The sequence below is a fragment of the Panthera tigris genome, chromosome B4 (genome assembly GCF_018350195.1).
Source record: "Panthera tigris isolate Pti1 chromosome B4, P.tigris_Pti1_mat1.1, whole genome shotgun sequence".
In the NCBI taxonomy this organism is placed as follows: Eukaryota; Metazoa; Chordata; class Mammalia; order Carnivora; family Felidae; genus Panthera; species Panthera tigris.
This window is the reverse complement of record NC_056666.1, coordinates 81,841,387-81,869,253: the sequence shown is the minus strand read 5'-3', so window position 1 is coordinate 81,869,253 and position 27,867 is coordinate 81,841,387. Positions and strand designations below refer to the sequence as shown.

General features: G+C 49.2%; 2 protein-coding genes across 2 annotated transcripts; both read right to left on the bottom strand.

The window, feature by feature from the left end:
* Positions 1 to 450: 450 nt before the first annotated feature.
* PA2G4 (proliferation-associated 2G4) lies at positions 451 to 8,948 on the bottom strand. The gene is given in 13 exon segments (NM_001290611.1): positions 451 to 1,571; positions 1,784 to 1,837; positions 1,998 to 2,125; positions 2,244 to 2,338; positions 2,473 to 2,606; positions 2,701 to 2,779; positions 2,926 to 3,004; positions 3,227 to 3,290; positions 5,824 to 5,916; positions 6,117 to 6,186; positions 6,278 to 6,383; positions 6,665 to 6,793; positions 8,665 to 8,948. Coding segments are annotated over 13 exon segments (1,185 nt in total). The 5' UTR covers positions 8,753 to 8,948; the 3' UTR covers positions 451 to 1,505.
* A 973-nt stretch (positions 8,949 to 9,921) lies between these two features.
* ERBB3 (erb-b2 receptor tyrosine kinase 3) lies at positions 9,922 to 27,607 on the bottom strand. Its single transcript, XM_042992519.1, has 28 exons — positions 27,519 to 27,607; positions 23,910 to 24,061; positions 23,157 to 23,343; positions 22,039 to 22,164; positions 21,335 to 21,400; positions 20,814 to 20,932; positions 20,568 to 20,709; positions 20,100 to 20,213; positions 19,887 to 20,007; positions 18,849 to 18,922; positions 18,597 to 18,687; positions 18,139 to 18,344; positions 17,803 to 17,935; positions 17,507 to 17,597; positions 17,134 to 17,288; positions 16,682 to 16,735; positions 15,913 to 16,054; positions 15,192 to 15,311; positions 14,966 to 15,064; positions 14,587 to 14,772; positions 14,279 to 14,434; positions 13,964 to 14,039; positions 13,636 to 13,782; positions 13,215 to 13,312; positions 12,929 to 13,117; positions 12,695 to 12,766; positions 11,959 to 12,253; positions 9,922 to 11,544 (listed from the first exon to the last, which is right to left on the bottom strand). Exons 1-28 carry the CDS (start codon positions 27,598 to 27,600, stop codon positions 11,018 to 11,020), a joined length of 4,020 nt encoding a protein of 1,339 aa, XP_042848453.1. The 5' UTR covers positions 27,601 to 27,607; the 3' UTR covers positions 9,922 to 11,017.
* Between the last annotated feature and the right edge of the window lie 260 nt (positions 27,608 to 27,867).

Sequence of the window (27,867 nt, the reverse complement as noted above, 5' to 3'; positions counted from 1 at the left end):
ACTGCATCGGTACTCACACGTGTTTTATTTAAATATACACACAATGCTGTAAATGTATTTCTCTTCCTCAGCATTTTCTTAACATCGTCTTTCTCTTATTGTAATAAGAGTATACAATGCATATAACATATGAAATGTATTAATCAGCTGTTATCCTAAGGCTTCTGGGCCTAATACTAAAGGCATTCTTCCTGGTTTCCTAAATCAAGACAAACACTTGAACATGGTGTTTTATTTTTTGCAGTACACATTAATTGTCCTTAACAAATTGTCAGCAACAAGGGGTAAGTTTTTACTCAAAAAAACTTTGAAAACTTTCATAAAAAAATGTACTGTCCCAACCCACAGTATTTCTTTAGAACGGCAGAATATGGCAACATCGAAAACTAGTTCCAAATGACCATCAACTGACATCTTTATCAAATAAGCACAGCACACAAAGGCACATGATTATGAGCAAATCCAAATTTATTTTAACGCCATGTCATTTTCAACATGTTTAAAAACCTCATAAGTTAGCGGGAGCCCTAGTTCCCTGGGACAGCATGCCAGAGGTACCGAATTTCATCGCCTTCCTCTCCAAACCCCTAGCAATTCATCCAATCCAAGTCCACAGCTTCAGAAAGCCAGGAGTTGTCTCTTCAGTCAGTCTGCTCCTCTGGTTCCTGGTCTTTCTTTCAGGGAGGGAAGTCAAAATATTTCAAACAGGGAACAAAACCACAGTTGAGCTTCCAGCTCAGGTGTCTAAGATGAAACAGGGGAATGCCCCCCCATCGACTCCAAAGAAATGGACAAGGTGGAGATGGATTACTTCTTTACAGCTTTGTGAAGACAAAAAAAAAGTCCTGCAGAACAAAAACGACTAAAGAGATTTACAAATGAGGATCCATTTGACAGATGAGAATCTCTTGGTAAATGCAGGCTCCAGCTCCTAAAAATGAGAGGGGCCTGACCAGTCTGGATCAGAAAGGAATCTGCCACACGTGAATAAAAACAATCTGAATATAGCTCCTCTTTATTTTGAGGCCTGATAAAATACCTGGGGAGAATGGGAAAAGAGAGGAACAAGCCCCAACAGATGGGAAAATGCTGACACCAGAGTGATATAAAAAAATTTCAGCTGAGTTTTTAGTGGTGGCGGCTACTTTAGCCTTCTCCCTGTTCTGTTGTAGGGTCATAAACCTTGACCAAAGCAGAGAGTAGTAGAAAAAGGCTAGAAAGAGGGGCTTGAAGACGATGAATTTTGACTCCTGATTTTATTATTCAATTTCTCTTTTCTATTTAAAGTAGTCTTCGGTGGCTGGGAAGCCTGGCCTCCCAAGACCAGAGTCAGTTGGAGCTGGTTGTTGTTGGACAGGGAGTGGGGTAGGGACAGGGATGGGGGCAGGGAGATCCTGCTCTGCTGGCGGTCCTGGGTGGTGAAGACGAACTGCACTTCACAGAGCCTGGGGTGTGGTGGGAAAGGGATGAGGCAGGAGCGGCAAGCTGGGGAGATGGGACCCACCTCAGTCCCCAGCTTCATTCTCTTCTAATGTTTCCCCACTGGTTGCATTTTCTGCAGTCTTGGAGGCCTATATTCGTGGAAAAGAGAGGAAGACTTGTCAGTTTCCAACTACCTGGGGTAGTATCCAGGGCACCAAGGACAAAAATATCCTAATGCTCTAGGTCAAGGCTGAGGAAAGGGAAAGTAAGGATATACAGATACATATATGCCCACCACAACACCCAGGAAGGTGGACTCAAGAGGGATCAAGTTCACCCTGCCAGAGACGGATAATCATACCTTCTTTTTTTTCTTTTTCTGGGTTTTCCGACTTGCAGAACTCTGGAGGAGGGCCTGGAAAATAGGAGGAGGAAGGAAAACAAATTTTGAGGAATGCTGAGGAAACACAAAATGTCTCTCGCAGTATCCCGGCCCTTTGCAGGACTTTGCTGACACCTCCTCCTCACTCCCAGGACACGTGCAATGTGTTCACCCCTTTCCGTCACACACTGACCTTTAGCTCTGCATCCTGGACCTCCATCTCAGACTTGTAAAGGTCAGGCTCAAAGGGACCACTGGTTATCCGCATGGGGCCATTGGGCATGAGCAGGACTGTAAATTTAAACTGGGCAACAAATTCACCTATGGAAGAAAGGAAGTGTTTTGATAAAATGTCCCCTCGTCATACTCCTTTTCTGTAAGCTAGAGCGGAGGACTGTAATCAGGGGCTCCAAAGTGAAACTCTCTTCTTAGGACTCACCCTCCTTCTCATAGAGAACATTAAATGGCTGCAGCAGTTCGTGTTTGGCACATTCCACCACACCCATGCGGGCCTTCTTCTCATCTTCAAATGCTCTGGGTGGTGGAAGACAAATTCAAGCATCCTTAACTCCCTATCAAGTAACATTTTCCTCAAGTTTTTACATGTGTGTGGTCTAGGGAGTCAGACTGGTTCCAAGCACTGTTCTTGCTAAGTGCAGTAGTAGTACCTTAAAGTAAATGGCATGGCATCAAAACGCCTTTCGACCTCACTGAAGAAGGCACGTGAAGTTTTCATTTTCAGCCCATACTGTTTAGAAGGGTCTCGTTTGTAAATGGTGGTTCTCTGTCCTGCATCCTTGGCCTAAAGAGTAAAAAGTTAGGTCACATTTGGGCTGGTGCTCTTAGAACACACCCTCAGTCACTCCTCTGTGCTAGCTCTAGTAAACTCTCCTCACCTTGCCCTCTCCTGAGCTGACAAGAACATCCACAGCATATACTTCGTGTACCTCAAATTCAGCCTTTTCATGGTCCTTCCTAAAAGGAATAGAAAGGGAACCATAAAAACAATAAGTAGTTCCTGGAGTCTGAAGTAAGACAGACAAGAGTAAGCTGGGAGCATGAAGAAAATGTTCGTGACTAGACTCAGAGGGCGGAAAGCGAAGGGTGGAACTGGCACCTACTTCTGCTGGTCTGTGGGATTCTGGATAATGGTTTTCTCTCCATCGATGACATGCTGCTTCAACTGATGTGACAGCATACCTGAGGACAGGACAAAGCCATCTAGAATCCCAAAAGGTTCCCAAATCCACCCACCTAAGTAGGTTGATGAGGCAGGCAGTGAGGGAAAAGTGCCTATGAAAACTCAGGGGAGAAAAGGTTTTGGCTTACACTGTGCTAGAGTCAGAATGGATCTTCGAAGGAGCAAAATCCTTAATTCTACTAAACCACTCAGACCCTCAACCCTGTTATCTGAGGTCTCACCTTCTATTGGTGTGCAATTAAATGAGTGGGCAACTTTGTTCCAGGCTTCTGTCACTTGTGTGTTCTAGAAGTACAAGATCAAATAACAGGTGAGATATATAAAGGGGCCAATAAGCTCTCCACCATGAGAATGAAAAATATAAAAAACTGATAGTCCCAATACCCTCCATCAAGAGCAACGACTCTCATTGGTTTTTCATTTCAAGTTATTATCCCTACAACTTAAAAACACCTTATGTTTGCATATCATTTTACAAAGTGCTTTCACAAAGATGGTGTAATTAGACAATTCTGAAAGGTGAATACAGCAGATCTATACCCCATATCCCGATTTAAAACATGAAGAAACTGAGGCACAGAAAGGTTAAGATTTTCCCAGGCTTAAGCCAGTTAACTTGAAGAAACTGGGATAAACCCAGGTTTTCTAGTGATGAATCCAGTGTTTATTCGACAATATTTGTTGAGAGGGAACAGCAAACTCTGATTTTCCCCTTCTTACCTTTCAAACGTGATCTGACCCCCACCTAAGCTACAGTTCTTTTTTTCTTTTAATTTTTTTTTTTTTAATCTTTATTTTTGAGAGAGAGACAGAGTGTGAGCAGGGGAGGAGCAGAGACAGAGGGAGACACAGAATCTGAAACAGGCTCCAGGCCCCAAGCTGCCAGCACAGAGCCCAACGCGGGGCTTGAACCCACGAACCATGAGATCATGACCTGAGCCAAAGTCAGACCCTCAACCGACTGAGCCACCCAGGTGCCCCTAAGCTACAGTTCTTAAACAAAATGAAAAATAAGTAATCATAACTAATATTATTAAGCCATATGCTAGGTACTGTACATGGATCATTTCAATTGTTACAACAACCCTATGATAATAAGTGACAATTTCATTTTTCCTATTTTGTGGATTAGGAAATTTGAACTCAAAAAAGTTATTTTTAAACAGTAAGCATTGGCGATAGGGCAAGAATCCAGAAATTCCTGATGTATGTCATAACTATACAATAGCCAGTATACACCACCACCTTCCAGTGAAGATAACACAATTCTAAGTATATAAATAATCAACACACAAAGTAGTAAGAGCCAACACAAGTGCTTACTATGTGCCAGGCACTGTTCAAAATGCTTCATAACAACTGTATGAAGTAGGTATCGTTATAAGCAAACCAAGACAGAGGTTTAAGTTAAAATGACGCAAACGAGTAACAACGGTGAAGTACAAACTAATTAAAAGAAGAATAAGAGAGAACAGAAATGAAAAACAGCAAAAGCAAAAAAAAAAAAAAAAAAAAAAAAAGGCAAGCTTTAAGTATTGAACAGGGTCCTAGAGACTGAAGTGTGAGAAAAAAATGTCTCCATGCATAGCCTAAGATGTTAAATTATAGTAATTCACGATAGTTTATGATCCCTGGGCTTTCTAATATTGTCTTGCAAAAGCACAAAACTAACTTTTAGCCTCTCTCTGCCACCAGTTTACTGGTACTACTGTGATTTCTGTTATAAGCTTTTAAAATTGGGTTTTTGGGGGCACTTGCCTGGCTCAATTGGAAGGGCAAGTGACTTTTGATCTTGGGGTTGTGAGTTTGAGCCCTACGTTTGGTGTAGGGATTAATTAAACAAAGAATTAAAAAAAAACAGTTCTTAAAAAAAAGTTGTTTTTTTTTTACATTTGTGTTTTACTCTAAGTGATATCCCTCAAATTATTTTAGGAAAAGATGTACATCCAAAACACGAATAAGAGAGGATCTCTATAGGCTCCATGAGGAAAGGACCATATATCCCCAAACACCTGCATGTGAACTTATCTATGATAGTCTCTCAGAGTTAGTTGTGATCTCATAGCTTATGAGTTCAAGCCCCACAGGGGGCTCACTGCTGTCTGTGCCGAGTCTGCTTTGGCACTTGTGCAGATCCTTTGTCCCCCTTTTTGTCTCCCCCTCCTCCATCCCAACATGCCCTCTCTCACTAAATAAAAAAACATTTATATAAACAAGTTTATTTATTTTTGAGGGTGGGGGAGGGGAGAGAGAGAGACAGAGGATCTGAAGCAGGTCCTGCACTGTCAGCGTAGAGCCCAAAGCAGGGCTTGAACTGATGAACTGTGAAAATCTGACTGAGCTAAAGTCAGACACTTAATGAACTGAGCCACCCAGGTGCCCCAATACAACGAATTTTAAAGAGCTGTATGTTTTAGGGGCACCTGGCTGCCTCACTTAGTAGAGCATGTAACTCTTGACCTCACGGGCTTTTTTTGAGCCCACTTTGGGGCTTTAAAAAGAAAGGGACGGGGGTGCCCTGGGTGGCTCAGTGGCATCTCACTCTTTGTTTCAGCTCAGGTCATGATCTCATGGTTCATGAGTTTGAGCCCCATGTTGGCCTCCTTGCTCACAGTGCAGTTTGCTTGGAGTTCTCTCTCCTTCTTTCTCTGCCCCTACCCGACTGGTGCTCACTCTCTCAAAATAAGTAAAATTAAAAGAAAAAAAGCTATTTTATAAGGGGGCTGTAGGAGAAGGGGACAGTTCAATACAGAATAGCTATAAATGGCTAATGCTTCTTACGTTCTATCAGGGTTTGGAACTGGACTAAACAGCTTACCTGGTTTCCAGGTTTGACCAGGCGCAGGGCAGCTTCAGCACAAAGGTGAGCTGCCTTAATGACATCTGCTTTCCGCCCTGTTACTTGGGTCCCCTGTAGATAAGGAAATGTAATCAGTACTCCCTGGAAAATCACTCTAACTGAGCTGGTCACTATGCAAGGCCAGCCAACACTTTTCTCCTTTTATTTCTCTAGGGACACTCTCAAACTGTATATGGTGGTAAGGGGTGGGAATAAGAAGCAGCAGCGTACCCTCCCCACAAGTGGAAAAAAATTCAAAGCAGACCACCTACCTGAGCTACATCAACCACAAAAGTGTGAGCCACATTAGCGATGAAGCCATCCACATGGACCCCAAGGTCACTAAAAGGCAAGAGGAGAGCACAGCATTAGCAACTAGCACTATGCAAATGCTTAGGAAAAAGACAAGTGCTCTAAAATGGCTTAAGCTTACATTTTTACCAAGTCACCTTCCTTGAGAATATAGTCCTGGTCGCTCTTCAAAGGGGAGAAGTGACATACACAGTTATTTACTGAAATGCTGGTGGGAAAGGCAATACCTGTAAAGAGACAATCATCAGCCTTACTACCCTGCTGTCTCTCTCTCTCAATGTCTCTTTTGGAGCCCTGCTGCCCCTCGGAAAAATGGAAGGATTTTCTTCAGGGTCTTGCCTGTTTAATCAGTTTGGACTGGGTAGGAAACTGCTTGTATCCCACCTGCCATTTCAAATTTCCAAATATCTCAACCAGAGCTTGGGTGGGGGTTACATCATTACAATAAAACAAACAGGACTGAGTAAGGGTCAAACTTGGGAAATTAGTGGGGGGATTGATTTTTTACCTTTCTTCATTTCTTTTTCTTTCTTGAAAATTTTCCCTGTCTCTTCCATAATCATGGCATCACCTTTCTCACACAGGCTCAGTACGGACACACCTGAGCAGGATGCTTCCACCAAAGACCGAAGTACCCCTGGGGACAGAATCCCACCATGTCAGCCCTGTATGTGTTGTCTAAGTTACCACCCAAACAATACCTAGAAGTTAGCGTTTGTAATATTCCTTAGTGCCATTGCCCAAGGCTGAAAGAGGGAACAAGTTTGTCTCTTGGAATATACCTACTTATAATCACTAAATTTCTACCTTCCTTTTCCTAAAATAAAAAAGCCACACACCCTTCTCTCCCTATAGAATGTGACAACTGGGTAAACACCATCTGTCTCCCTAGTGAAGGGAGACTTTCCAAAGATATCAGTGGCGTGGTAGGACAGTTACAAACTTCAAGGGGGTTCTCACCTCAGCAAGGTGACCAACATACATGCAAAGCAGACTGGAAATTTATAGGCGTCAGGAACAACAGGAAGATAGACACAGAATTGCTGACTCGAAGCTGATGCATTGTTAAATGCTACCTTCTTCCCTTCTCAGACACCCCAATTAGATGTTAGTAATCTCAATCTGTGTAAAAGTATTTCCTCATCAACCGGTGTATAAACCAAAGGGACTTAATCTAAAGTTCCTGAGCTTCAAAGGCTCATGTCTTACAGCTTGTAGCACATCTCAAAGAGGTGTAAGACCTGAGTTTCAAACTAGTATCTGGGATCACAAGTGCCTCAGAAGTTATAAGTTGCAAGGGAAAAAAATTTTTTGATTCAAACCACTAATACTAAAAAGCACTCCAAATAAGGCACTATATTAAATGTTCATTATGTTATAAAGCATTGTTCTGTTCACTGGATGCCCTCACCGTGGCCTATCCTGAACTTCAGATTTGATTTTTGTGATCCAAGTCTTTGGAAGCATGAAAAACTCAGGTTTTCAGCCATAGGAGCAAAGGGATCCTAAATACCTATCTTTATTGTCAAAACCATTTGAAAGCCCAAACACAAGCATTTTCTGTTCCCCTAATTGGGTTTTAAAGTGAAAAGGTAAATTGCAAAGAGAGAAAAAGGAAAGTGTGACATCTGCCAAGCTTGGCAGGCAGCTGCTGAGAAAGTCCCAGCACAGTGGTAATAAGGATGACTTCTGAGATCCTAAAATCAGCCCCCACCCTCTTTTCAGTACCATTCACAAGACTGCCTAGCTGGGGTGAGAACCTCAAAACACTCCTAGCGTTATCAAGTCCCTGAGATCAAATCTGACGGCTAAGGCTATCTGCACAGATTGTTGGTAGCAATAACTTCAAGAAAAGCCAGATATTATCTCCAAGAGTTGTGTTAGGAGCTCCAGGGGTGTCCTCCAACGATCCCTGAGCTGGCCCAAGAGGAGAAGGGGGCCCCACCAGCGAAGGAGTTGAAGTAAAAAACGAAAGACTCCAGCAAAGCACGTGGTAGGGAAGCTGGTGTCAGGGACTGTAGCAGAGGAAGGGAGCCGGCGATCCGCATGGGAACCCGGCAACACGTGCCGGCTGGGCTCTTGATGCCGGGGAGCCAAAACAAAATAGAGGGGCGCTTCCGTCGCCAACAGCTGGGCGCTTCCTTTTCGAGGTGGCCTCGCCGCTGGCAGAATAAGAGGCAGGGATCCGGACCGAAGGGTGAGGGGCAGAAGATGCGCCTTGCCTCTTGACTAACGGCCTAAGGTCGGAGCCGGCTGGGGGCCCTGCTCTGCGCTCTTCCCGGTCAGGGCCCCACACCTCCACAGACTCCAGCCCAGGCCCAGCGGCTCAGGTCCCAGGCGCGACACGGAGTCTTCCCACCACGCCACCCACGGTGGACCGGCGCGGGGCCTTCAGCTGCTCACTCCGCATGACCCCACCGCTCCAACCCCTCCGGGGCCAGCCCAGCACCGTCCCCTTTGCCTCCCCCTCTCAGCCTCTATCTCCGGACCCCCAAGGCCCGCACTCACGGTTGGCGATGTCGCCCCCCATCTTATACTTGGTCACGACCAGGTCCTCGGCGATAGTTTGCTCCTGCTGCTCGTCCTCGCCCGACATCTTCCCACTACCACCACCACCACTGCAGCCTCGTTCCTCCTGAGCCGCCGCCTCTGTCTTCCTTCCCAGCCGCGCAGGCTGTGCCTACAGCCCCTTCGATCCGCGAGGAAAGCGCGAGCGAAAGCGCGAGCTAGCCAGGGAGCGGGCGGGCGAGCGAGAGCGAGAAGCTGCGAGCGCGCGGGCTGAAGCGCAAGGCACGCTGGGACAACGAGTCCTTTCTACAGGCCGCCTCTAGTCGACTTTGTGGACTCTTGAACTACAATTCCCAGTTCGCCTTTCGCGCTCTTAAGCCAGGCCCTGGGGCCTTGCCCTCCAAGGGCCTCGCACGCCGGAATCGCCAAGCACTCTGGGAAGGGTCAGGCTCCGGCGGGAAGGCGGAGCAGTTGGTGAGCTTCATGGGAAGCGTGGTCTCTCCCGGAAAAACCACATCCACCAGGAGCACGGAGCGAGAACCCGTAATAGAGAGGGGCGGGCTAAGGGAGAAGGGGCGGAGCTACAGCGGGGCTGGGTGGAGCAGGGTGGAACCCAGGCGAGGAGGGAGTGGCTACATTAAGGGCAGGGAGGCTGGGTGCGTCCTTCCTCGGATCCCTGGAGCGGCTGGCGGGACCGGCTCAGCCGGTCCAATCATCCTCCGGTGCTGGGAGAACGGGGAGGGGCAAGAACTATGGAACTCCTATGGAAGGAGACCAAGAGTACAAGGAGTAGGGGCTAACTGGGCAGCTATAGTCCGGAGGCCAGACTCCCACTGAAGATGGCACCATTGCTCCAACAGTAGGCTTTGATGGCAACACTTTGAGGGAAGTGTTGATACAGACTTTTTCAAGAGAATGAGAGTTCTGAAACATATGGGAGTTTTAGTGTTCCATCTCTTGAGGGACCACATCTATCGGGCTTTCTTATTTTCCCAAACGTGGGTTTTCTTGTTTTTGTTATTCCCAAGTGGCTGCCCTGTAGAGATTTCTAGTAAAAGTCTTAAATGAAAAGGACTGTGTGTTATGCTTGTCTTCAGAAAAGTAGGGCTGGAGAAAGCTGCAAGGGACAGAGTAGTAGGACTGTCAGAAGACACAAGGCGGCATGCTGTGGTTGGTAGCTATACATTGCTGAAGAGCAAAGGGATGATCTATCCCACACACTAAATGTCTTCTTCATTTGACAGTCGGGAAGCTGAAAAACTTTGGTATTTTTATTCAAGCATGTATAAAAACAAAACAAAAAACTTCACGGATACAAAAGATACCCCGTTTCCCATCCAAGGGGACAGAGGCCTGAAGCTGGGTCCTCTTTCTATTCCAACTGGAAACTTCCCACTACTGGATGAGAATAGACCCTAAAAGTGGCTCTTGGGACCGTTATGATCTGTCCCTTGGGTGAGAAGTGATCATTTACAGCACATGTAGTTTATGGTTTACACAAAAATGTCCAGTTATTTTTCCTTCTGACCACCCCATTACCCCCACTTCCTGAGATGAGAAGCCTGGGTGTAGGAGGAGGCTGTGGTTGTTGGGCTTGATTCAGTGCAAAAATAAGACAACGCCCCTTACAAGGACTCTGACTTATATCAGTTTTCCTTGATATCTTACAGTAAGAAAACCTGCATTGGACGATTCCGAATCCTGAACCTGCCACTTACTTAATCTCTTTAAGGCTCAGTTTCCTTTTTTTGTGAAATGGGATAATCCCTAGCTCACAGAACTGTTGTAAGGATCAGGTGAGATAATGTAGGTAAACTTTAGGATGATGGCTGACATTGTAAATGCTCAATTAATAGTAATATCTATGCCCAATCTCTTTCTTCACTCAAGATTTGAAGCTTTCCATTCTTTCCAGGGGACTGAGTCATAAATTATACTTTCCCCTGCCCGGGTACCCCTGTTTCCTCTTCCTGAGGAGTCTGATGGGAAACACAAGCACACTTTAAAGCCTAATCTCAACAAGTCAGAGTCTGAAAAAAAGGGACATGGGAGTAATCCTTCATATCTCCAGGGAGTCCCCCTGAGGAAGCTGAGGAATGGGATTAGGAAAGCACACAAAATAGGGAAAACCTCCTTTCCCAGGAATGGGAAAGAGAAGAAAAGTGCACAGCTGGCTACATACCACAAGAATTTTGTGTCAAAGTGTTTAAAAGCCTCCAAGGGTTGAATGGAATTGTCTGGCACTGGGGAAATGGGGCTGAGACCTGTGAGGGAGGGACTAGGGAGAAGACGAGTACCCTCTAGAGGCACTAGCTGCCATGAAATGCTCCCTGAGTACTTTAGGAAGCAGGGGTTATGTTCTCTGAGCATTAGCCTTGGGGAAAAGCCTGCTGTGCCAGTAATCAGGGTTATCAAAAGCAGAGTCAGTGGCTTCTAAACTACGTAGAGTTTTGAGGCGGGCACAGTGGACATGGGGGGCATGGTGTCCAGGCCCCTGGAAAGCTCTCATCTCTTCATACCCTTGTTCAGCTGCTGGGCAGGCCCCCATAGCTGCATAATCTCCCCCAGGAGCTCCCCCACCATGTCGCCGATTCATATATTCATAGTCCTCATCCGGGGTTGTGCCAGCAGTGGCCATGATTGGCACAGGGTTGAGTGGACAACTCTGTGTGCTGCCCAGGGAAGCGCTGAGGTCTGATCCCACATCCATGTACTCATAACCCAGCTCCTCAAGAGAGCTAGGCCTAGGGGGACGAGGCGGACTGTGCCTTCTTCTCCGGTTCATGTATTCATATTCCTCATCTTCATCTTCTTCTTCAGTACCCAGGACAGAACTGAGGCCCACTGAAGAAAGGGTGCCCTCCCGGGAGGAGGGAGTACCTGGAGATTGAGAAAAGAGGCTAGGTATGTGGAGAACATGGTAGTAGGCAGTGGGAAGTGGGGGAAAGTTAGGAAAAAATGAAAAGGGAGGGATAGGATCAGAGAAGACAAAGGGGCGCCTGGGTGGCTCAGTGAGTTAAGCATCCAACTCTTGATTTTGGCTCAGGTCATGATCTCCAGGTTCATGGGATCCAGCCCCACATCGGGCTCTGCTGACAGTGTGGAGCCTGTCTGGGACTGTCTGTCTCTCTCTCTCTCTCTGCCCCTCCCCTGCTTGCAAGAGCAGTGCTCTCTCTCCCTCGCTCTCTCTCAAAAATAAAGTTAAAAAAGATCAGAGAAGATAAAAGGATTAGGATAAGCCTGGGGAAAGGATTAGAGAAAGATCTGAGGAAAACCCTAGGAAGAGTCAGGCACCTTTGAGGTGTGCATCTGGCATGACATATCCATTGACATCCTCTTCCTCTAATCCTGGTGGGGAGAGTGGGGTGACAGGAGTGAGCAGGCTGTGGCGCTGGGAATGGTAGGCACTGTCTCCACGTGGCCGTGGGCTCCGGCTCCGGCTCCTACACATTGACACCTTCTCCTGGAGCTCAGCCTCAGAGCCTGTCACATGGCCTTCTGAAGACTCTGATGCCAGGCGTCCCCGTGGCAGTGGGTGCAGGGAGACTGGACGGGGACACCGCTCACCACCCCCACAGACTGCAGACTCCTAAGGAGGAAAGTAAAACAGGGATTTACACAGAGACAAGGAAAGAGATATTTGTTTAGGAGACTGGGTTGTTCATAGCCTTTTTTTGTAGGACACTGATTGAACCTCAAAGGTTTTGGGGTGCCTAGGTGGCCCAGTCAGTTAGGCATCCCACTTCAGCTCAGGTCATGATCCCACAGTTCATAGGTTTAAGCCCTGCATTGGGCTCTGTGCAGACACCTTGGAGCCTGGAGCCTGCTTCAAATTCTGTGTCTCCCTCTCTCCCATTCCCCCTCCCCTGCTCGCACCCTGTCTCTCTCTCAAAAATAAATACTTAAAAAAACCCACAAAAAACAAAACAAAAAACCCTAAAATGTTTCTAAAGTGTCCCACACTGCCCCTATGGGTCCTAAGACACTGCCACCTAGCCTCGCAGTAGCCCCTCAAAGAGACAGACCTTACCTGGCAGGCCTCCCCAAGATTACCCTGGTTCATAGGCATATAGCCAGATGATGGGCTTAAAAGGCTCTGGTTCTAGGATGAAAAAAAGTGAAGAAGAGGTTTGATTAAGGGAGAAATCTACTCACCATGGGGGCCTTTGAGTAGTTAATCTAGGTATCAGTGGGGTTCATGAGGGTGCAGGTACGTAGAGGGCTCAGGGTGCAGAAAGTCTTGAAGCGCTGGGAAGTTCCTTACCCCACGGGGCCGATTAAGTGTTCCAACTGGCAGGCTGAGAGCAGAGCCTAGTGTGGCTGCCAGGCCATCCTCCTCTGATTCCAAGTCCAGGTCCAGCTCAAGTTCTGGCTCCAGCTCCACTTCCTCCAGTTCCTTGTTTGTCAGAGCAGGGGGTTCTGCCCCAGGGGGTATTCCAGGCCCACTTTCTCTCTGTAGGGACAGGTGATTGTTAAGGTGGATCCTCGTTCCTGCCCTGCCAAGTCTGCTTTCCTCTAGATCTCCTTGACAACAACTAGTTCCTTCTCACCTTTATGACCAGATACCGTGGTGGGTCTCGGGCCATCCTGGTAAACTCATTGGCTAGTTCTTTAAAGGTTGGGCGAATATTCTCATCAATCATCCAACCTAGGGGTAAGATGTAGAAGTAGAGCCATAAGAGGGAAGTGGAGTAGGGACGGAAGTCAGTTAGAAAATGGCTGGGGGATCAGGGGTGCGTGGATGGCTCAGGAGGTTGAACATCCAACTTTTGATTTTGGCTCAGGTCATGGTCTCACGGTTCGTGAGACTGAGCCCTGAGTCGGGCTCTATGCTGCCAGCACAGAGCCTGCTTGGGATTCTCTCTTTCCCTCTCTCTCTGCCCCTCCCCTGCTCGTACTCCCACTCTTTCTCAAAATAAAGAAATAAACATGTAAAAAAAAAAAAAAGGCTAGGATCAGCAGGTAACTCACACTTGACCATGACCATGTACACATCAATGGTACAGATCTGAGGCTGCGCCAATCGCTCCCCCTTCTCTAGCAGGTCAGGTACTTCAGCCAGTCGTAGCCCAGCATAGGGCTCTGCCCCAAAGGTCATCAGCTCCCAAACTGTCACTCCTGGTATAGGAAGACATGACTAGTTGATGGCAAAATAGTAGACATGGCATGAAGACTAAGGGGAGGCAGAATTTAATCTAACACAAGGATCCGAAGGGCCTAGAAATTCTAAGGGGTCTCTCAAAAGGCAACTATGGGATTTGGGCCAGTGATGATATGGAGGGTATCCAGATGGACTGACCATAGCTCCAGACGTCACTCTGGTGTGTGTATTTCCCAAAATGGATACTCTCGAGGGCCATCCACTTAATTGGAGTCTGGGGAATTGAAGGCAAAAGTTGATTTCTAAAAATTTTCTTAGCACTTCTAAACCCCAAGTTCTCTATCACTCTTTTCTCTGTTGCTTTCTAAACTCGTACTTCTGGCATCTCCAAGTTCCTCTCTTTGAACTTACCATGAAGCATCTCTTTGCCTCTGAAGGAGACCACTGACTGCTTCCTGTCCCCATGCTTCACTCCACCCCCACCTCCTTACCCAGCCCTTTGTGTCACCTCACCTTGGCCTCACTGTGTAGTAGCTGCTTATCGTCAGGGGGCAGCAGGTCCGCCACCCCAAAATCTGCCACCTGAACCTGACTGGGTGACTTCAGTAGCACATTTCGGGCAGCCAAGTTCCTATGCACCATACCATGCTCCTCAAGGTAGTACATACCCTACAGAGGAAGGAAGTATTCTCAAGGTTGGGGGAGTTGCTCCTTGAGATCCAGAATCATCCCAAACCCTAAAGGCACCTCTCCGAATTTCAACTCCCTGCCAGCCATCAGTCAGGCAGTTCAGTCATAGGACTCCTCCAGGTTCCTCTCACCTTGGCAATCTGTACTCCCCAGTTGAGCAGCAGCTGGGGCCCCAGTGCTCCACGGTGTTGTCTCACGTGATCCAGCAGGGAGCCCAGAGGCAAGTACTGAGTGACAAGCTGCAGAGATGACCCTGGGCACAGTCCCAGCAGCCGTACAATGTGGGCATGGTCTAGGCTGCCAATGGCCAGCATGTGCTAAGAGACACAAGAGGGGTTATCCAGGGATCAAACAGGTCCACATACGTACACCCAGATCAGGGCTATCCCAACATTCAAGGACATCAGTATGGTTAACAGTACTTACTGACACAGGACCATGCCTTTACATAAGCGTATCTAATATTGACCTCTTTTCCAGTGGCATACAGAACACCCTTCCCTCACTTACGTCTGTCACATCTTGAAAACTTTGCCGTCCACTCTTATCCTCAATGACTTTAATGCAGACTGGAATCTTGATTGATTCACCCTCAGGAATCCACACTCCCTAAGAAGTTTTGGACAGGAGTCAGCCAAAGGTCATTCTCCCCAGGCTAGCCCTTTCCCTCAATCTTTCTCTCCTTCACCCTAGATCTTTCCCCTCCTCCTCCACAGACTTTCTGCAGGCCACTCACTTTGTGCACAGTTCCAAAGACGCCCGAGCCAAGCACTTTAAGCTTCCTCAGCTCTGTTTCTTTGAAGATTCTGGCCAAGACTTTGTTAGCCTTCTCACTGGGATCCAGAGGTTCTATGCTCTGAGGAGCAGAAGGGAAGAAAATACTCAAGCCCATTGCCATGCCCCACTCCCAACTCTCTCCCTATAGGTGGATGCTCAGAGCCACAAAGCCCAAAGGGGTGGGAGCAAGAAGAGGAATTGTCTTTAGTCTTAAGAAGCGTTGCAAGCTTATTGGGGAGTAACAGACCCTAAGGACTGAGGAAGTTTTTTGTGTTCATGAGACCAGCAATTAAGAGGGTTGGGTTTCCCCTTTGATGGAGGGAAGGGGGAAGAGTTGCTAATGCTGTCACCTTGAATACTTCTTTACAGTTCCCTATGCTTTCCAAAGCATTTCCACATACATCAGCCCCTTTCACCCTTACAGCCATTCTGTAAGGATGAATGTTATTTCTCGTGTACCATGTGCATAAAATGAGGCACAGAGAAGGAAAGTAACTTCAAAATCATGTGGCAAATTAATGGCAAAATCAGGACTAGGATGCATGTCTCCCATTTCTCTGGCCAGAGTTCTTTCTAATGGGCCATACTACCTCCTTGAAGAAAAGGATCAAATCTCTGGGAAAGGAGGCTCTTAAAGAGTGATGGTATGGGTACCTTTCAAGATTAGGCTAGGCACTTACCTCACCCCGTTCCAAGTAGCGCCTCATAGCCCTCTTATTCTGAATCCGGCGCCCACGCAAATAGAGAAAAGTGCCTCCCAGGATCAGGAAAACCACTGCCAATCCTACTACCACTGTTAAACCCATTGCCAGATGGGTTTTGCTGTGGGATAGAGAAGCCCAGCATTATCCTAGGCCTACACCTCCCTTACAAATATCACCTATGCTGGGGCGCCTGGGTGGTTCAATCAATTAAGTGTCAGACTCTTGATTCTGGCTCAGGTCATGATCTCACAGTTAGGGAATTCAAGCCCCGTGTCAGGCTCCACACTGATAGTGTGGAGCCTGCTTGGATTCTCTCTCTCTCTCTCTCTCTCTCTCTCTCTCTCTCTGCCCTTCCCCTGCTTGCACTCTCTCTCTCCCTTTCTCTAAATAAATAAATAAACAAATAAATAAACATCCTTTAAAACAACAATAACCAAAATAAAACAAAACAAAAAAACAAATGTCATTTATGGTACAGATCTGGGACAAGAAATTAACATTCACACATACACATGTCCTTGAGCACTGAAAGGGTTAGCCTAAATCTGGACCTCCTGAGGCTACTACAAGCTAATTTTCGTAAGGGAAGGCCAGAAGCCTGGATTCTTGCGTCTCTGAGTCCAGTGATAGTGGTGTATATAGAAGGTCAAAATGAATAGAGTCATCTCTTCCCAGCAGGTAACTGCCGCCTCCCTAGCTTCTCTCCCAAATATCCCCAGCTTCCTTATCTCCAAGCCCATCATACCTGATCAGTGCTGGTGTTTGGCCTAAACAGTCTTGTAGCTCTGGTCCCTTACACCTGGAGAACAAAGTCACCTCCTTAAATGGGAGCTTGGGAGACTCCCATAGGAAGCTCAATTCTGACAGCCTCAACATACAACACTGTTTCAGATCCTACCATAGTGTCCCATCCTGGAGCCCAAATCATATCCCAAGACATGGCCCCCATCTCTAGCTTACCAACCCTTCCTGAGTCCCTCTCTTGAATGAAACTCCCCTGAGCTGGGGTTATTCCAGGTTCTCAAAACTGTGGTATAATTGTATGCTGTTACTGAGATTCCCTTTCTCCAATCCTTCATTATGCAGCTGAGAGTGATTCTTAAGTCATAGTTCCTTTCTTCTTTCGGCTCCCTTTACCCTCTACTTTCTCCCTAGTTTTATGTTCTCCCCTTCCCCCCACATCAGCCCATCACTGACCCCTGGGTGCAGTTCTCATGGCAGGGCCGACATTCATTCTGAGAATCTGGATACTTGTAGATGGGGCCCTTGGCACCAAGGACTCCATAGGGGCAGCTGCTCACACAGTGAGGCCCATCTCGAAAATGGGCACACTGAGCACATGCATCAGAGCCCTGGGTGGAAGAGAGAAGGGCGGGAAGGATGGGATGCCAATGTCAATTTCATACCTCCCAGCAAGGACCAACCCAGCCATTCAAGAGGCTTCACCCATAGACCCTAGTGTTATCTGGCCTCCCTGTGTTGGCCTTGGGATTTGGCCATATCATTCCCAGGACCTTCAAGTGTTGTCCTTGCCCTCTCTCCCTTAGAGATCCTGGTGTTGCTACCGTACCGAGCCATTGCATGTGGCACTACCCTCCATGGGTTGGCACTCCGGGTGACAGGAGAAGCATTCAGCCTCATGGGAAAACTCACGAGGCTCCCTGCAATGGAGGGTTAAAGGAGGGGGTCACTTCTAAGTCCTGACCTTTACTTCCTGACCCCCCAACCACAGGGTCCCCTTCTTCATTCCCACCAAAGCATATGCAGAGTCATCTAACGGCTTTCAGGTGCCACCTGAACAGCTCCATCCCGGGGTCCCAACCGCCCCCCCCATCCCTTCTTGACTCTCTCGCCCCTCACTATTACCCATTCAGAAAGTTGCAGTGGGTCACACAGACACCGCCTCGGCTGTAGTTTCGACAGGATAGGCACTGACCAGGACCTGGGCCCCAGCATCCCCCAGAGGAGCACAGGGGGTCACATACTTTGCCCTCTGCCACTGGAAAGGAAAGGGTGAGTTAGGAGGAGTCAGAGCTCTAACATGCCCTCTTTGGAACTCTTCCTCATAATCGCCTCCAGCTCGACATACCCCTCTCCTTGGTTCCACCCCCATCCCTTCTACTTCCGGGGCGGACAGTCCTTACACTGTACTCTCTCCTCCCTGACCTCCTCTTCCCACCACCCTGGGGGTTGTGTCCCTACCGCAGTCTCTGCGGGGCCGGTTATGTTTGATGTCTAGTCTCTCTTCCGGAGGCCCCCGCAGCAGCCGGGTCCAGTTCAGAGAATGGTGGTAGCACAGCTGCCTATTGGCGCTTATGTAGATACGCCCGGCACTGATTTCTTTCAAAGATCGGAGGCCCAACGATGTTATATTCAAGTTCTTCATGATCAACAAAGAGAAGCCCCGGCTGAGAACAAGGAGACAGGATGAGAAGGGGGAAAAATGACCATGCAGTGGATTCATGTTCATTCAACAAATTTGCTCCGGGCCAGTCAGATCACTGAGACGGACACCCCTTCCTTTTGCCTTTTCTTCTTCAGACTGGCAGATCCTTTGGGACTGCTGTATGACACAACACCTTGTACTTCACGCAAGGATGCCTATGAAACAGGGTTCATTGCCTGGAGATGCTATTACCTCCACACTCTTTACTACTCACTTGTAGAGGCTCCTGCCCCCAATGGTTGTCAGGTTGGAAAAGACACTGAAGTTGTGCATGTGGGGAGGCCAGGATTGGATGTTCAGGTAACCTGGGGGGCCAGAGAGAAGTATGTGAGCAGGGAAATCTTTGCCGCTTGCTTTCTCAGGTTCTATTGGTCCTTCCCCTGTTGCTTGGGACATGATTTTATAAGTGGTTACGTAGCAATTTGTGCCAGTGGTTTACCTATTCCTCTCAGACAAGATCACTCACCTGTGATCTCCCGTACTGTCCGGAAGACATTGAGCTTCTCAGGGTCCAGGGCAGGGATCTTGTGCCAGGGGTCGCTGGAAAGAATAGTAAAAACCAGTTGACAAGGTAGAGGTAGAACCCAGTAGCAACAAGCATGCCTAGGCTCAGAACTTAGTTTCTAAACACCATCCTCCACTGAAAAGGAACAGGGCTCCTTGGAGAAAGGGCTAGGGCAGGAAAAATATAACATGAGTTTACAGCATCTTATGCCAAACGGTATGGAAGTGCCCCCATTGGCCAGTTCAGAGATAACTGAACACCAAAATAATGACTGTAAAAGATTATAAAAAATTGAATGAAATAGGTATTATTGAATAAACAAATAAATGGGAAGGGGAGACTCTTCCTAACACTGAAATGCCAACAAATAAATGTAAAAGGACTAATGGAATTAGAAAACCATCATGTGGCAACTCTCGTTAAATAACTGATTTAGGGGGTTCCTGGGTGGCTCAGTTGGTTAAGTGTAAGACTCTTGATTTTAGCTCAGGTCATGATCTCGAGTTCATGGGTTTGGGCCCAGCGTCGAGTTTCACGCTGAGGGTGCAGAGTCTGTTTGGCATTCTTTGTCTCCCTCTCTCTCTCTCTCAAAAATAAAGAAAGAAACATAAAAAAAAAACTGATTCAGGCAGGGGCACCTGGCTGCCTCAGTCGGTGGAACATGAGACTCTTGATCTTAGGGTTGTGAGTTCGAGCCCCACGTTGGTTGTAGAGATTACTTAAAACTAAAATCTTAAAAAAAAAAAAAAAAAAGAGGACACCATGTCCTTGTCTCTTGCCACTCAGCTAAATGGTATCAGATTGCTTAGGGATGTCTCTGAGGGGATTCAAGCCCTGGGTGGGAGACGGAGTTAGGCATGGTCAGGTACTGTGTGACTTTTAAAATTTTATGACTTATATTCTTAATCAGCTGCATATATGGAGTGCTGAACCAAATGTAGTGAACTGTGAGGGGCTGGATGGGGTGAGGGATTAGAAAAGGAAAGCAGAGTCTCTAACCCATTGAGGCCAGTGATAAGAAAGTCCAGGTTGCCCAGGATCTTGGTGCAGTTCACAAACCCATCAATGTTGCTAGAGTCCACAGTCTGGAAGCGGCTCCCGGAGCCCGTCCCCTCACAGGCTGCAAACACAACAGAGGCTCAGTGGGCGGGGCCTGATTGGTCTCTGGGGAAAGGAGGTCTTTTTGCCAACTCCTCGCCATCTCCTACTCACCTTTAGGGCACAGCCCCCCACAAGGTTCACACATCTTGAGTCCATTTTTATCTACTTCCATCTTGTCAGGAGGACAGGCCCGGACACAAGAAGTTTGATCTACCACAAAGTTATCTAGGAAAGACGAAGGCACCATTAGTGACAAGGGAGGAACACTGCCAACCACCAACTGAATCTTGCTCCCTCCTGCTCTTTGCTGGATCTGCCCCGACTTACCACCGAAGGCTCCTGAAGCACTGTCCTATGGATTAGAAAGGCCCTTTGCTCTTTGTTTCAGAACTAGGAGCAATTACTAGAAATCATGGGGAAGCAGATGGGGGACTAGGGCATAGGGATCATTCACTGGAGGTTGTCAGATGATCACAACCCACATCCTCTATTTACCACCCAACTTGATCCCTTTTACCTCCTCAAATGTTGTCTAAAATCTAGTTTCCACGACCATTGTTCCTCTCCTTAGACACTTACGGGGACAGCTGGCTACACAAACTCCACCATACTGATACTTGGTGTGGGGATTGGGTTCCAGCTGGAAAGTTAGCTTGTTGTAAACAAGAGGCTGTGGACACTGGCGTACACACGCCCCACTGTCATTGAAGAGTCGACAGGCCTAGGAACACAGGAGATTCATAAAACTCACGTTATGTACGTACCCCTACCTCCTCCCAAAGCCCACATCCCCATTTCAGAACGCAGGCAAATGGTGGTACATACAAAGCAGTCTGTATCCTGAGGGCCTGAGCAGCCCCCTGCACACTCATCATGGCAGCACTGGTTGGGGTTGGGCCCAAAGCAGTGACCATTACACTGAGGGGCACAGATAGTCTTGGTCACTATAGAAAGAGAGAAAGCATGGCTGTCAGGGCTCTTAAGACTGTATTCTGAGGGGCACCTGGGTGGCTCAGTCGGTTAAGTGACTGACTTTGGCTCAGGCCATTATCTCACGGTTCATGAGTTCAAGCCCCATGTCAGGCTCTGTGCGGACAGCTCAGAGCCTGGAGCCTGCTTCAGATTCTGTGTCTCCCTCTCTCTCTGCCCCTCCCCCACTCACACTCTGTCTCTCTGTCTCTCTGAAAAATAAATAAATATTAAAAAAAAAAAAGACTGTATTCTGAGACCACTGCTCACTCTCTTGCCCTCTAGGCTTGTCCCTACTCCCAGTGTTAACATTGATTGGGGTGGGCAGGGATATGAAAGTGCATGAACTTGAAGTTTTTAGAAGGGAGAAAACCCACATGTCTGGCAGTCTTCCAGTCTAGGACCCCAGCAGCGCCCCTTGCAGGCCTCATGACAGGGGGGACCTGGTTGGGAAGGAAAGCAACACAAAGGGCTGTCAGGGCTAAGAAAGCCTTGCTTGAATCAACAGGGTATGATGTCAGCACACAGACACCCCAGTCCCAGGAAGCAAAGAGCCAGGGCAGTGTCCCTCCTTGCCCTTCCAGAGCAAGGCTGGGCTCAAGTGAACCTGTCAACAACGGGTGGAGCCACACCTCCATACCACCCACAGGGCAGCTGAAGGGGTGAGTCTGGCGCAATTGCCAAGCTCAGCCCCAGTCCAAACCCAGGAACTTGTTTCCTCCTTGGCAAACTGAACCCAGCAGGAGTATGTGTGAGTGGACAGGGACAGCAGATCTTGATCAAGGGTAGGTTCCAGGGAGAATGGAAAATGTTATAATGGAAAAAGATGTGGATATGGAGCCCAAAGATCTGGCTTCCTCACTTAGTAACAGATCTTCTGCTCCTTTTCTTCACATATTGCTTCTAGGGTTTGGATTCTAGGAGACTGACCTCCTCCCTCCTCGCAGGCTCCTTGGGTCTGGAGCCTGAGGTGTTTTTTTCAGTGGAGAGGTGGGTTCGAATTAAGGATATAATGATGATGGGAAAGGGGTCACTCTGGTTTGGTGGGGGCAGGGGAGCAGTCTTGATCATGTTCACTCACAGCTCTTGCCATTGTCCTTCACCACTATCTCGGCATCTCGGTCCCTCACGATGTCCCTCCAGTCGATTGTGTCCATGTGACAAAGTTTATCATTCTTCTCAATATAAACACCCCCTGACAGAATCTCTGAGATAGGGAAGAGAAGTGACAGGCTTAAGGGCTGCAGCAGACCTCCTCTTCCCTACACACCCCACCAACCCAAAAGGCCACCCAAGACTCAGAAAGAGGGGAGAAGGGACAGATGAATATGTCTAATTAAATCCGAACTGCAGAAAAGGCTTGCCTTGTAATGTAGAGGAGGAGCCAGGCCAAAAGAAAACTTCTGCCTCCTCAGACACCTGTCCAAATCCGGTTTAGCCAGTGGGGGAGGGGAAGGGAAAGCAAGAGAGAAGATCCCTGACTCAGCCACCTCCTTCCCCCGCCCTACCTGTGTGTTTTCCAACTGACAGGGACAGGGAGAAGTAGAAGGTAGCCATGCGGCATCTAACTCTCATGTTTCCCCAGCCTGTGGGGAATTATGAGGGGGAGGAGATAGGATCCTCATTCCTGGGGAAGGAGGGACATCAAACTACACTGTACTATAAAGATAGAGGAGTGGGGGCGGGGGACCCCCTGGGTGGCTCAGTCGGTTAAGGTTAAGCATCCAACTTCAGCTCAGGTCATGATCTCGCAGTCCATGAGTTCAAGCCCCGTGTCGGGCTCTGCACTGACAGCTCAGAGCCTGGAGCCTGCTTCAGATTCTGTGTCTCCCTCTCTCTGCCCCTCTCCTGCTCATGCCTCTGTCTTTCTCTCTCACTCTCTCTTTCTCTCAAAAGTGAATAAACATTAAAAAAATTTGTTTAATAAAAATAAAAGTAAAGATAGAGGAGTGGGTAACAGATCCAGCTCCAACTCCAGACCCATGGGACATAAGGACCTTCCCCCTGGGCCGCAGACGCCTTTGCTCCCTATCAGGGCCCTATATGGTTTAAGGAGTAGTGGACCTTTAGACTACAATGTTCAACATGGTGGGCCCCATGAAAGGGGCACTTAGTGAGCAGTCTCGGGTTACCATCGAGGAGGCACCTGTCTGCAGGTTGGTTGAGGGGCAAGACTAGAAGGAATCATCAGGAACTGACCGGTGAGCTGAGTAAAGCGGAGCTGGCGCAGAGCATGGCTAGAGTTGGTGTTATAGTTCAACATGACAAAGATGGCAAACTTCCCATCGTAGACCTGGGTCCCCCGCACCACCCGGAGGTTGGGTAGTGGCAGTGTAGAGAACTCATTCATGGCCACGAGGACATAGCCGGTCACTTCTCGGATCCACTGTGATGGAACAGAGACCATGTCAGTGGGAGGGACAACAGGACAAAAAGCCTCAATCTCCTCTCCCTCCCCAAAGCATTAAGGAATCCCTAACCCCTCAAATTCTTTCCGATTCCTACTTTGGAGTAGGGGAGGAGCTGGTGTCACACTAGCATGTCCCTTCTGCAAAGGAAGACAGGCAGCAGAAGTGACTGGGGAATTCTAGTCTCCTACCCTCTCTTTCTTAGAGCTCCTCTTGCCGGGAGGGTCCTTGCTTAGTCCCTTCCTGATCTTTCCAGTGCCTATCGGTCCCAGGGGTCTCTCTACATTAGCCCCTGTTGCAGGACACAATGCCACCCCTGCCCGCTTCTCATTGCCAGCTCCTGTGTATCCCTGGCTACGGAGGCAGACCCTAGGTCCCAGATGCCAGTCGTTGTCCCCATAAACACGCAGGTTTGGATCTTAGGAACTCTGGAGCTTTAGGAATGCTGAACTCCAGCAGAGGATAGCCCTGAGGAAGGGATGAAGGCTTCTGTGGGTGGAGTTAAGGGGGAAACAGGTTGAGATAGGGAGTCAGGCACTCTAACCTGCAGGAAGGAGAGATCAGCATTGTGTCCTGTGAGCACAATCTCAAGGTTCCCCATCACCACCTCACACCTCTCGTAGAGCTTGTGCAACGTCTGGTACTGGTTCTCGGCATCGCCAGTCACGCTCAGCCCATTCAGAGTCCCGGGACAGACTGGCAGAGAGTGGCAGAGAGCTGGACACAAGTTTTTAGCCCGGTCCCCCCAGATGGTCTTTGGTCCCCACCTTTGGTTGCCCCACTCCAGTAACATTCAACAGGATCAAGAGGCAGATGCCTCCAACCCCACCCCCCCAACCCCCCCTCCCCAGAGACAGACACAAAGGCCCATGTTGGACGGAGAGCCTGAACTCTCTCCTCTCTCACAATCCCCTCACTATCTCTCTGAACAGGAAGGTGAACAGGTTTCCCCTTTCCACCAGGGCCTCCTCTTGCCTCTTTCAGGTGCTACTTTGGGTACTAAGGAGTTAATGAAAGAGGATGTAGGAGGTTTTTTTTCTCCTCAGAGAGGTTAGAAAATGACCACAACTTCGTTACACTTTTTTTCCCTTCCCCCTCTCCAACCAGGGTACTTACTTCTCTACCCTCATCCTGCCTCTCTCTAGGTCCTGGAATAAATATCTCTTTGGGGCTAGCACACAGCCCCTATTGTGTCTACCGAGGGTGGGATGGGGGCAGAGGGTGGGGGCAGTGCCCAGGGCCACAGTCCAGCCCACAATGAGGCAATTCTATCTAGGAGGAGGGGGCTGCTCCACCCTGTCCCGAGACACCCTGTCCTCAGTAGCACCCGCCCCCCTCCACCCTCAAGCCTTGGCCTCAGACAAGTGACCTCACTAGAAGGGGGAGCTCTGGTGGGGAGAGGGGGTCAATGTGAGCTTTGTCTTTAAAGCTGGAAGATAAGGAGCTGGTTGCCTACCCTGCACCCCTTCCCCCTTCCTAAATTCTGGCTTCCCTTCTCCCTTCCCCTGTCCCAACACACTCCAGCTCCTCAGCATCACACTTTCCGACAAATACACAGTAGCCTGGAGAGAAACAGCAGAGGCTTCCCCCGATTCTAAGCCTTCCACCCAATTCCATTGTCAAAAGATTCATTAAAAAGTTTTGTAACATGGCAATCCTCACGAGGCATGCCAGTCTTGGGGGTTCATTTGACCTTGTACATATGGAGGACATAGGGGCTATGGAAAATCTTGGACCCTCAGCCCTACCCCTGTCTCCTTCCTCTGGCTCAGTGAAAGACTGTGGGGAGGGTGGGGGGGGGGGGTTAGATTCCACCTGTTCCAACCACCCTTCCCTGAGGCGCTGGCAGTTTAGGAGGCAGCCTAGGAAGCGGGAGTGGGAATGGAGGGAGGGAAATTAGTGAGGTCCCAACCCCTCCTCCTAGATACACCCCTAGTCTGCTCAGTTGACTTTTGAGCGCTCCCATTCCCTATCGCTCCCCACAATGGGAACGGGGTAGGCTAGACCCAGCAGAGGGGTAAACTGGCTGGGAGCTCCCAGAGGATCCTGGGAACTCTAGGGTCCTTGGGCTGAAAGGAAAGAGACTAGGAAGGTTAGTCATTTCGGGAACAGCCCCACCCCAAACCCCTTCCTGGAAGGACAACCCCTCTTACAAGTCAAGGTGCCAACCCTTGTCCCCAGATAAGGGAGGAGTCAAGATTTCTGCACAGAGAAGTGGGGTACGTATGTGATGTGTGCGTGTACGTGCACTTGCGACACACACAAGCATGTACACAGCTCCCCTGCTGGCCCAGAAATCCATACTGGTTCTGTCCTTGGGTTTCTTTATTAGGAAGTATTCAGGTGGCCCTATCCATCACACCTGCCTTTATGTGTTTGTGAAGACTCTATGTGTCTGGAAGGCTACAGTGTTAGAGGTCCCAGTTCCCTGCCACCCTGAGGGTAAAGTCCATATTACACAAACAGGGAGCAAAGGGCCTCCTCGGGAAGAGAGCATGAAAAACATCTCTAAGGAGGAACAAGGCAGAGTGGGGAGGAGGGCTGGGGGAAGGGGATAATACCCAGGGACCAGGGGCACAGGGAGGGGTTTGGGCACTCCTTTGGTAGAGAGCACTGGGGTGGGTCAGACCAAGAATCTCCAGCCCTTCCTCAACCAGAGGCCTCCTCTCCAATATCCCCCACCCCCATCACAGCCAGGACAAAGGGGCTATAGAAGGACTGAGACAGGGCCGGATGCCCAGAGGCTGCAGGATCCAGATAAAGGGTAAAGAGACCCAACCATGCCTGCCTCCTGTCTCCCTCAGGGAAGGTGGCCAGGATGTGGGACTCCTGGGTTCCTGATTGAATATTCCAAGGGTCTGGATGGGACAGTGATACAGTCATTCTATTCAGTCCCTCCCACTCCAATCCCCAGACCCCCCCCCCACCCCCGCCCTTCACCAGCTGGGAGTGTTCACATCTCAAGATCCCAGGGTCTAAATTTAGGCCCAGCAACTGTGGGGGAAGCACAGGTGTTTCTCCCACTCCCACTCTGGGGAAGAGGCCCTGGCTGTGCCAAACCCCAAGCTGAGGTCTGGGGGAGGGGAAGAGATCAATAGGATTCCTCCAACGTGAGCAACACCAGCACCCTCAGGTGTCCACAATCCCAGAGATACCCCAAAGGGGTGGGCTCCAGTGGCATGGGAGTGACAGGAGGAACAGAAGAGCAATCTGATTCTTGTTAGACTCTAAGAGAGACAGAGTCAGACAATAAAGAGAATGTAGGTGGGGGAGAAGCTGGGTCTAGGAAGGACTCCCAGGACAGGAAGCTCAGAAGTTAGGAGAGGTGCCCTGTTGGGTCTCAGGTTGGGGAGAAAAAAGACAAACAAGAGGAATACAGATTGGACCTCTTTGACCCTACAGCTCCTGGCCCGGAGCCTTATACATAGTAGTTGCTCAATAAATATTAGTTGAATTGATCTAGGTCTTGACAAAACGAGGTTGGTCAAGTCGGGGACCTGCCACTCTATTATCCTGAGGAAAAGAGGGAGGTCGGCCTCTGCGTGGCCTCTCACCTGATGTCACCTGTACTTAGCTCTTTGGTTATTCTCAGCCCTTCCCAGGGCAGGCCAACTCACGGAAGAGGAGGTGCCTGTCTTGTTTTTCCAACAGTAGAGAACAACAACCCCCTCCAACCCTTCCGTAGCTCCGCCCTGTCGGCAAAACAACGAAACTGGAGGTGCTGAAACCCCGGGACGCGGTTGGGGAACAAACTGAGACATCCCCCCACCCCTTTCTCCAAGACCTAAATCACCCATCATCTCACGTTTATAGAACGGAGGTCCCAGCTCCCCTCCCTACAGGGACCCTCAGAAGTGTGATCTGTTTCGGCATCAGCCCCACCGAGAGAGACGAATTAGAGGGTCGGCGACGCGCTGCTGAGCGAGTGTGTGTGTGTGGGGGGGTGTGGGGGGTGTGGTTCAGGAATCCCGACCCCGTCCGGACCACGCCGAGAACCCGAGCCTGACGGTCTCCGCCTAGGTGGTCCCAGCGGACCGGGGGTGGGCACCCCCAGCCTCGCCCCGCCCCAGCCGCTGCCCCTGCCCTCCAGAATTCGGCGCACTCGGTTCGGGATCCTGGGTTCCGAGGCTGCGGGTGCCCTCGTGCCACTTACCTGCCTGCGAGTTGCCCACCTCGGAGCCCCGGGCCAAGCTGAGAAAGAAGCCCAGCACCTGCAGAGCCCCATTCGCCCTCATGACTCCAGCAGAGGGTGAAGGCAGCCCCGCCGAATCCGGCCCGGGGTGGGGGTGGGGGTGGGGGCGTGCTGGACTAGGACATCGAAGCGGAGCCACCTGAGCCGCCGGCGACTTAGCAGCGGCGGCAGAGGAGGTTGCAAACTGCAATAGGAGCCGGAGCCAGAGTCCGGGGCGGGATAGTAGGGGAGGGGTGTATGTCTGTGAGAGGGCGAAGGAGGGAGCGCAGGGGGAGGGGGTGAGTCACGGCCGCGCCCCCTCCGGCGCGAG